This window comes from Oncorhynchus clarkii, chromosome 10 (genome assembly GCF_045791955.1).
Source record: "Oncorhynchus clarkii lewisi isolate Uvic-CL-2024 chromosome 10, UVic_Ocla_1.0, whole genome shotgun sequence".
Lineage (NCBI taxonomy): Eukaryota > Metazoa > Chordata > Actinopteri > Salmoniformes > Salmonidae > Oncorhynchus > Oncorhynchus clarkii.
In genome coordinates, this window is record NC_092156.1 from 74,677,670 (window position 1) to 74,688,449 (window position 10,780).

Genomic DNA, 10,780 nt, shown 5'->3' on the forward strand with positions numbered 1-10,780 from the left:
AGGGTGACAGGTGAGGTGGGTAGAATGGACCCACTGAAGAACATCAGAGTGAACAGAATCGGGAACAAATAGAGCCGGGTCAAGCTGGTTCTGCTGAGCCTGGCGGATACAGGATTCGATCTCCCAGGGGATGGTGGCAACAATGCAAGTGGATGGCAAAATGGAATCTGGTTCGGAACCAGTGTTGTCGGCGGTGAACTGGCGGGAGAGGGCGTCAGGCTTGGTATTCCTAGAACCGGGGCGATAAGTAGGTGTGAATTTGAATCTACCGAAGAACAACGCCCATCTGGCTTGCGGGAGTTCAGACAATTGGCGGTCTGGATGTAGGACAGGTTTTTGTGGTCTGTCCACATGATTAAGAGGAGTGCAGAGCCCTCTAGCCAGTGACACCAAGCCTCAAGAGGCAGCTTAACTGCCAGGAGTTCATGATTACAGATGTCAAAATTATTCTCTGCAGTTGAGAGCTGGAAAAGAATGCGCACTTTTGGAGCTTCTGATCAGAGGGGGGACGTTGAGACAGAACAGCACCTCCCCTGCGCTGGGTGAGAGAGGTTATATAACCGGCTACAGGGGAGAGGAGCGCTAGAATGGAGGTAGATGTGCAGTCGTACAGCCGATGAGGCGGCAGCAACAGGACGTGGTGCTCGCTGAACACAGGAGCTAGATCGTGACACTCTGGAGGAACTGATGACGTGTCCGGAGGTTCTGGAATGGACTGGGGCACAGACAAGGCAGGGGCAAGGGCAGAATGTAGACAATTCTAGTGACAAAATGAACTCCAAGTGGTTACCCTTCCGGCGGTCCAGTCGATCTGAGGGTTGTGCAACTTTAACCATGGATGGCCAAGAACCAGGGGAGAGTGAGGACAGTCGATTATGTGGAAAGTGATCCTTTCCTGGTGGTTTCCAGAGAGATGCAGGATGACAGGGACGGTCCTGTCCCAGACACGGACGAGGAGCTGTCCGTTGAGAGTGTTTGGCATCGAGGTGTGAATCAAGTGGAACAATGTCCAGGCCCAACTGGGTAACGACACCAGGGTCCAGGAAACTCTCGTCGGCGCCTGAGTCGATAAGAGCAGGCAGCAGAAAAGCCTGGCTCTGCCACACGAGGGCGCCGTCAAGCAGGGGTCTGGGGGGTCTGGGTGAGAGATGGGCAGGCGATTTGGCTCAAAGGTAGGTCCCCCACTACTGCCGAGCCACCACTTTTGCTGGACGCAGGGAACAAGTGGAGACCAAGTGACCAACCTGGCCCCAGTATAGGCAGCTTCTAGTGCTGATTCACCGCTGCCTCTCCTCTGGAGAGAGACGAGCCGAGCTGCACGGAGGCAGCCAGTCAGGAAGGAAATCTTGACCCGTTGTTGTATCTTTAACTCTGCATTGTTGGAAAAGGACCCGTAAGTCAGCATTTCACTATTAGCATACAACTGTTGTTTACGAAGCAAATTACAAATGATGTTTGATTTTGATTGCAATAGGTGCCGGCAGTCATTTTGGGTGCCTGAACTCTGCAATATGTTCAAGCCAATATTCTGTTAGAGGTTCTGGAAGTCAAGCAGTAGAACATGTGAGGTTCTGGAACTCAGTTCTGGTGTTGTGTTCCATGTTCCTTGTGTATTTCCCTCACTGATCCAAGCAGAAAATGGACACAAAAGTAGACACAAATACAACTCTGATAATAATTTGTTCTCAGGATTTTGTCAGTGGTGGAAGAGATACTCTGGAGCTGCTGCAGTGTGTCTGGGGCTGCTGTGTGTTCTCCTACTGGCTGGGATCATAGGCCTGTTTCTCTACTGTGAGTTTGATATGTTCTCACTCAAACATTCTTCATCATCAGTGGTGTAATGAACACGGTTCAATTACATTTACATTCCAGTCAATTCCATTCAGAAAGTAAACTAAATTTAAATTCCAAAAATTGGAAATCAACAGGAATTCCTGTCTATTTCCTGATTTGACTGGGATTGAAATGCAATAGACCCCAACAATGGGAAAGACTGATTAACTTTTCCCCTGTTACCTTGTTCAATGATCTCATTATTTCAGAGAGAAACCAGTTGACCCGTTATAACACCCTGACCAGAGAGGGAGACCAGTTACAGACAAGCGACAACAACCTGACTGCAGAGAGAGACCAGCTAAAGACCAGCGGAAACAATCTGACTGAAGAGAGAGACCAGCTAAAGACCAGCGGAAACAATCTGACTGAAGAGAGAGACCAGGTACAGACCAGCGGCAACACCTTGAGCAAAGAGAAAGACCAGCTACAGACCAGATTCAACACCCTGACCAAAGAGAAAGACAAGCTACAGACTAGCAACAACGCCCTGACCAAAGAGAGAGACCAGCTACAGACTAGCAACCACACCCTGACCAAAGAGAGAGACAAGCTAAAGACCATATTCAACACCCTGACCAAAGAGAGAGACCAGCTACAGACTAGCAACAATGCCCTGACCAAAGAGAGAGACCAGCTACAGAAAGAGACAAAACGTCTGAAACAATCTTTAGTTGAGAAAGGTGAGTCAAATTGTCTAATGACTGTTCTGTTTGACAGTCTCTGTATCTGTTCACATGTCACTTATAAACAGGAAATTCAACATTAATTAAATAAAAAATGTGAGAAAAAAGGTATGACTTCCAAACTGTTCCTGTCTTCCTTGAGTGTTTGCTTGATACTTAATTTAATGTTGTATTAAAGTGACTAAAGCAGGAAATGTTCAACTTATAGTGTGTCCAGAAGGATGGAAGAAGCTTGGTAGCAGTTGTTACTACGTCTCTACTGAGGAAAAATCCTGGGAGGGTAGCAGACAGGACTGCAGAAATAGAGGAGCAGACCTGGTGGTCATCAAGAGCCAAGAACAACAGGTGTGTGTGTGTGTGTAAGGAAGAGAGAGAGAGATTAAGCCCCACCCTCTTCAAAATATACAGTGGGGAGAACAAGTACAGTGCCTTGCACTGGTAAAAAAAAAACACACATGTCTTTCTCAGGGCCGTGGGGTGAGACAGGGATGCAGCTTAAGCCCCACCCTCTTCAATATATATATATACTCATTGGCGAGGGCATGAGAACAGTCTGCAGCACCCGGCCTCACCCTACTAGAACCTGAAGTCAAATGTCTACTGTTTGCTGATGATCTGGAGGTTCTGTCCCCAACAAAGCAGGGCCATCAGCAGCACCTAGATCTTCTGCATAGATTCTGTCAGACCTGGGCCCTTTATTTAAATTGTGTTATCTATTTCGCTTGCTTTGGCAATGTTAGCATATGTTTCCCATGCCAATAAAGCCCTTCAATTGAAATTGAATTGAAATTTGGGGAGAGGGAAAGAGAGAGAGTGATAGAAAGCAGTAATGGGAATGTTTTAACAATGTTGTCTCTCTCCCACAACTAAAGACATTAGTCAATTGGTTATGTGGACGAAAGAACTATGTCTGGATTGGTCTGACTGACTCTGTTTCTGAGGGGACCTGGAAATGGGTGGACGACACACCACTGACCACAAAGTAAGTCATTAATGAATTCTGTGTCACTATGACATCACTGTCTTGAGTAGTTGGTTCTGAGTGGACAGTCTGATTCTATGTGTTGTTTCTCCTACATGTATTGGAACAGTGGACAGCCTGATTCTGTGTTGTTTCTCCTACAGGTATTGAAACAGTGGACAGTCTGATTCTATGTGTTGTTTATTCTACAGGTATTGGAACAGTGGAGAGCCTAATGGTGGTGGAGCAGAGAACTGTGTGTATTTCTACTCCTGGTCATCAGACACAGGAGAATGGTGGGACTATTACTGTTACTATAAATTCAGATGGATCTGTGAGAAATAGGATTCATCCTCGGTACTCTCTGAACTGCTAAATAAGATTATGCTAAGTACTGTCAATCGTAAACAATTTTCTGCTTATTCAATTTACCTTGTCAAGAACATACAATATATAACAAGACAAATGTAGAATACATTATAATAAAACTATATCCAATAACAACACAACGAATTGATAAGAGAAGGACTGTTCTGTCTGTTGTTGAGGAAATTCACCACTAAGGACTCAAATTCAAAGGAAAATAATCAATATTTATTATCACAGTCACAGAGGTTCACTGACTCAATACAATCCTGATGTTCATTTTTTATTATTATTACTTTTTAGTTTAGTCTACTTGCTAAAAATTTTTCTTAACTCTTCCCGAACTGCACTGTTGGTTAAAGGCTTGTAAGTCATCATTTCACAGTAAAGTCTACACTTGTTGTATTCGGAGCATGTGACAAATAAAGTTTGATTTGATTTGATTTGAGACCCTTTATACTGCGACACAAACAAGTCATATCAGCACGGTTGGTTCCTGCATGAGACTGACTGATACCACACCAGGCTTCTTACCTTGAAACTGAGATACTCCTTTTGGTTCTCAGAGCAATGTTCTGGGTGTACTGGGAAAATGCTTATACAGAGTGTTGATTCCTCCCATGTACAGTCAATCAGTTACTCGCATGAATCCAACCAAGTTGGATATTAGAAAAACAGCATTATTCTAAACATACGAGTGGATAAACAGAGAAAATGTCACACTATTATAGAATAGTTGATCTGACATGGAGTCTAGAAGGACTGTTCTCTACTGTAAAATAGATCTAACGAAGTCTAGAAGGACTGTAGTCTACTGTATAATAGTTTATTTAAAATGGAGTCTAGAAGGACTGTTCTCTACTGTATAATAGTTGATCTAACATGGAGTCTAGAAGGACTGTTCTCTACAGTATAATAGTTGATCTAAAATGGAGTCTAGAAGGACTGTTCTCTACTGTATAATAGTTGATCTAACATGGAGTCTAGAAGGACTGTTCTCTACTGTATAATAGTTGATCTAACATGGAGTCTAGAAGAACTGTTCTCTACTGTATAATAGTTGATCTAAAATGGAGTCTAGAAGGACTGTTCTCTACTGTATAATAGTTGATCTAACATGGAGTCTAGATGGACTGTTCTCTACTGTATCATAGTTGATCTAACATGGAGTCTAGATGGACTGTTCTCTCTGCTGTATAATAGTTGATCTAACATGGATTCTAGAAGGACTGTTCTCTACTGTATAATAGTTGATATAACATGGATTCTAGAAGGACTGTTCTCTACTGTATAATAGTTGATCTAACATGGAGTCTAGAAGGACTGTTCTCTCTGCTGTATAATAGTTGATATAACATGGATTCTAAAAGGACGGTTCTCTACTGTATAATAGTTGATCTAACATGGAGTCTAGAAGGACTGTTCTCTACTATATAATAGTTGATCTAACATGGAGTCTAGAAGGACTGTTCTCTACTGTATAATAGTTGATCTAACATGGAGTCTAGAAGGACTGTTCTCTCTGCTGTATCATATAATCTCTGACACTCTAAGACTGAACATGTGAAAGTACCATGTATCAGGTTTCAGTTAAGACCCATGTGCAGACTGTTTAGAGGTAACAATGTTTATTGTAACAACAGGGGCAGTCAAACGACAGGTCAAGGCGGGCAGGGGTCAATAACCTAGAGTAGGCTGGCCCAGGGTCAGGTCAGGCAGAGGTCGGTATTCCAGAGTGGGGCCAAGTTACAGGACGGCAGGCAGGCCCAGGGTCAGGTAAGGCAGAGGTCGGTAATCCAGAGTGGGGCCAAGGTACAGGACGGCAGGCAAGCCCAGGGTCAGGTCAGGCAGAGGTCGGTAATCCAGAGTGGGGCCAAGGTACAGGACGGCAGGCAGGCCCAAGGTCAGGTCAGGCAGAGGTCGGTATTCCAGAGTGGGGCCAAGGTACAGGACGGCAGGCAGGCCCAGGGTCAGGTCAGGCAGAGGTCGGTATCCCAGAGTGGGGCCAAGGTACAGGATGGCAGGCAGGCCCAGGGTCAGGTCAGGCAGAGGTCGGTAATCCAGGGGATAATTGGGGAAGATGGGCGACACCTGGAGGGGGGTGGAGACAAGCACAAGTACAAAGTGAAACAGATCAGGGCCTGACACTATATGTGTTTTACAAACACACACACACACGCACACGCACACACACACACAGAGACACACACACACACACACAAACACACATTCATTGAAAAGCACCAATGCGCATAACCCGCCCACCTGAGAATCTGCATTTCAGCCATCTATTTCCTGTGTTTCAGGTTTGCAAAATCCATGTCACTTCAATCTCTCTGGATTAATGATGATTTTAGCATGTAAATCTTGGTGGGGAAACTCAACAACTCATAAAATATCAACTGAAAATGTAGTTTATACACATTGCTTGAAAACTATGTGACATCAATTACCGGCAAAATAACATGCAAAACATTTTTATAAATTATTATAAAAACATTTTTTGTTGCTAATCTGGTGAGTCCCTGAATGACAGGTTGTCACTAGTCTGGATTCATCCATTTAATTTTACTCCTGAGACTCTTTCATTCGCTTGTGTCATTTTTTAGTTGACCTGTCAAAGGCTACATTTTAGTCTGGGACTTAACGCACCGTCTCGACACTTTCATCATGAGAAAGAGAAGAAAGATACATTTATTCTGATCAGTGTTCATTTTGAGCAAATGAGGTGAGATAAGGGAGGTAAAGGCAAAAAAAGGCCATGGTGGCAAAGTAAATACAATATAGCAAGTTAAACACTGGAATGGTAGATTTGCAGTGGAAGAATGTGCAAAGTAGAAATAAAAATAATGGGGTGCAAAGGAGCTAAATAAATAAATAAATAAAATAAATACAGTAGGGAAAGAGGTAGTTGTTTGGGCTAAATTATAGATGGGCTATGTACATGTGCAGTAATCTGTGAGCTGCTCTGACATTTGGTGCTTAAAGCTTGTGAGGGAGATAAGTGTTTCCAGTTTCAGAGATTTTTGTTGTTCGTTCCAGTCATTGGCAGCAGAGAACTGGAAGGAGAGGCGGCCAAAGAAAGAATTGGTTTTGGGGGTGACTAGAGAGATATACCTGCTGGAGCGTGTGCTACAGGTGGGACAAGCTATGGTGACCAGCGAGCTGAGATAAGGGGGGACTTTACCTAGCAGGGTCTTGTAGATGACATGGAGCCAGTGGGTTTGGCGACGAGTATGAAGCGAGGGCCAGCCAACGAGAGCGTACAGGTCGCAATGGTGGGTAGTATATGGGGCTTTGGTGACAAAACGGATTGCACTGTGATAGACTGCATCCAATTTGTTGAGTAGGGTATTTGAAGCTATTTTGTAAATGACATCGCCGAAGTCGAGGATTGGTAGGATGGTCAGTTTTACAAGGGTATGTTTGGCAGCATGAGTGAAGAATGCTTTGTTGCGAAATAGGAAGCCGATTCTAGATTTAACTTTGGATTGGAGATGTTTGATGTGGGTCTGGAAGGAGAGTTTACAGTCTAACCAGACACCTAGGTATTTGTAGTTGTCCACGCATTCTAAGTCAGAGCCGTCCAGAGTAGTGATGTTGGACAGGCGGGCAGGTGCAGGCAGCGATCGGTTGAAGAGCATGCATTTAGTTTTACTTGTATTTAAGAGCAATTGGAGGCCACGGAAGGTGAGTTGTATGGCATTGAAGCTTGCCTGGAGGGTTGTTAACACAGTGTCCAAAGAAGGGCTAGAAGTATACAGAATGGTGTCGTCTGCGTAGAGGTGGATCAGAGTCTCACCAGCAGCAAGAGCGACATCATTGACGTATACAGAGAAGAGAGTCGGTCCAATAATTGAACCCGGTGGCACCCCCATAGCGACTGCCAGAGGTCCGGACAGCAGACTCTCCGATTTGACACACTGAACTCTATCAGAGAAGTAGTTGGTGAACCAGGCGTGGCAATCATTTGAGAAACCAAGGCTGTCGAGTCGAAAGCCTTGGCCAGATCAATGAATACAGCTGCACAGTAATGTTTCTTATCGATGGCGGTTATGATGTCGTTTAGTACCTTGAGCTTGGCTGAGGTGCACCCATGACCAGCTCTGAAACCAGATTGCATAGTAGAGAAGGTATGGTGAGATTCGAAATGGTCGGTAATCTGTTTGTTGACTTGGCTTTCGAAGACCTTAGAAAGGCATGGTAGGATAGATATAGGTCTGTAGCAGTTTGGGTCAAGAGTGTCCCCCCCTTTGAAGAGGAGGATGACCACAGCTGCTTTCCAATCTTTGGGAATCTCAGACGACACGAAAGAGAGGTTGAACAGGCTAGTAATAGGGGTGGCAACAATTTCGGCAGATCATTTTTAGAAAGAAAGGGTCCAGATTGTCTAGCCCGGCTGATTTGTAGGGGTCCAGATTTTGCAGCTCTTTCAGAACATCAGCTGAACGGATTTGGGAGAAGGAGAAATGGGGAAGGCTTGGGCGAGTTGCTGTGGGGGGTGTGGAGCTGTTGACCGGGGTAGGAGTAGCCATTTGCAGGAAGCAAATTTCTGCTTGAAAAAGCTAGCCTTGGCTTTTCTAACTGCCTGTGTATAAGGGTTTCTACCTTCCCTGAACAGCTGCATATCACGGGGGCTGTTCGATGCTAATGCAGAACGCCATAGGATGTTTTTGTGTTGGTTAAGGGCAGTCAGGTCTGGGGAGAACCAAGGGCTATATCTGTTCCTGGTTCTAAATTTCTTGAATGGGGCATGCTTATTTAAGATGGTTAGGAAGGCATTAAAAAAAAATACCCAGGCATCCTCTACTGATGGGACGAGATCAATGTCCTTCCAGGATACCCAGGTCGATTAGAAAGGCCTGCTCGCTGAAGTGTTTCAGGGTGTGTTTATGCAAATGAGGCCCATATAATTTATTTCCTTTAAAAAAATTCAATATACCTAATATTATACCTAATACTATACCAAAATACTATACTATACCAAAATGTATATATATATATATGAGTGCATTCTTACAGAATATATATTTTTAAATTGTCCAATAAATGTAAAACATGAATTCACACCAACATCTCTGATCTCCATTCATTACTGTTCCAGTAAAATATTTTATGCAATTCAGTAAATATCTGATGGTAAACGTTTGGAGTATTTTCAGCCATTATCTATTAATTAGAATTGTTTATAAAACATTTTAGCAATTTCGATGACCGTTGATATAGAAAGGCCACAAAGAAATGGTTTTACAATCCTCATTCATAGTAAAATGTTAATTATTAAAAGCTTTCCGAGGCTTTACTTTGAATGTGTCAGAGAGAGAGACAGAGAGAGCGAGAGAGAGAGAGAGAGAGACAGAGAGAGCGAGAGAGAGAGACAGAGAGAGCGAGAGAGACAGAGAGAGCGAGAGAGAGAGACAGAGAGATTGAGAGAGAGAGAGACAGAGAGATTGAGAGAGAGAGACAGAGAGAGAGCGAGAGAGAAAGCGAGAGAGAGCGAGAGAAAGAGTGAGAGAGCAAGAGAGAGAGAGCGAGAGAGAGAGAGCGAGAGAGACAGAGAGAGAGAGAGACACAGAGAGAGAGAGAGAGAGTGAGAGTGAGAAATGCATTGAAGAAGATAAACCAGGTCCACCTCTACAAGGCAGGAATCCCAACTTTTTCCAGGACCCTGAAGGACGTCACCCTCAACCGTAGCCCCATCACCTCCCACAGGAGCAACGGACAACCTGCCCAGACCAGCGAGACACCCTCCAAGACCTGCAAGACCCCCTCCGGAAGGGCCTGCACGGAGAGAACCCACGTCAAGAGGACCTACACCTAGACCAACGAATCACCATTCACAACCCAACAAGCTAAGACCACCCCAAAGCAAACACTGGCCACACTCTATATAGCCCCTCCCCCCATATTAGACCTGTGCCATTCCTGTCCACCCCAAGCCCACCGCCTCTGCGGCAAGGACCTCAACAGGCCTTTGGCCTAAAGAGCAGGAACGCAGACTTCATCAAATAAATTGGAAATACAAACATTGACATCCTTCAAGAAACATGGTATAAAGGACCCACTGGTTGTCCTCTAGGTTACAGAAAGGTGGTAGTCCCATCCACCAAACTACCAGGTGTGAAACCTGGTATAGAGGAGATGGACCCACTGGTTGTCCTCTAGGTTACAGAGAGCTGGTAGTCCCATAGACCAAACTACCAGGTAGGTGGTATAGAGGAGATGGACCCACTGGTTGCCCTCTAGGTTACAGAAAGCTGGTAGTCCCATAGACCACACTACCAGGTAGGTGGTATAGAGGAGATGGACCCACTGGTTGCCCTCTAGGTTACAGAAAGCTGGTAGTCCCATAGACCACACTACCAGGTAGGTGGTATAGAGGAGATGGACCCACTGGTTGCCCTCTAGGTTACAGAAAGCTGGTAGTCCCATAGACCACACTACCAGGTAGGTGGTATAGAGGAGATGGACCCACTGGTTGCCCTCTAGGTTACAGAAAGCTGGTAGTCCCATAGACCACACTACCAGGTAGGTGGTATAGAGGAGATGGACACACTGGTTGTCCTCTAGGTTACAGAGAGCTGGTAGTCCCATCCACCAAACCACCAGGTTTGAAACCTGCTATAGAGGAGATGGACACACTGGTTATCCTTTAGGTTACAGAGAGCTGGTAGTCCCATCCACCAAACCACCAGGTGTGAAACAGGGTTGGACTCAGAGGGGGATGCTAATTTGGTATAGAGCAGCCCTAACCCAATTAAGGGGGCTGAGTCACTGGCTTACTGATGCTCTTCTTTGCCGTCCCGAGGAGGGGTGCGTCACTTGAGTGGGTTGAGTCAATGACATGATCTCTCTGTCTGGGTTGGCGCCCCCCTTGTGTTCGTGCCGTGGGGGAGATCTTTGTGTGCTATACTCAGCCTTCTGGTGAAGGAAG

General features: G+C 45.0%; 1 protein-coding gene across 1 annotated transcript; it reads left to right on the forward strand.

The window, feature by feature from the left end:
- Nucleotides 1-1,005: 1,005 nt before the first annotated feature.
- Nucleotides 1,006-9,667, forward strand: LOC139419346 (paramyosin-like). The gene is made up of 6 exons (XM_071169286.1): nt 1,006-1,141; nt 1,690-1,804; nt 2,080-2,516; nt 3,611-3,644; nt 3,693-3,776; nt 9,511-9,667. The coding sequence occupies exons 1-6, from the start codon at nt 1,006-1,008 to the stop codon at nt 9,665-9,667; spliced, it is 963 nt and encodes a 320-aa protein (XP_071025387.1).
- Nucleotides 9,668-10,780: the final 1,113 nt, after the last annotated feature.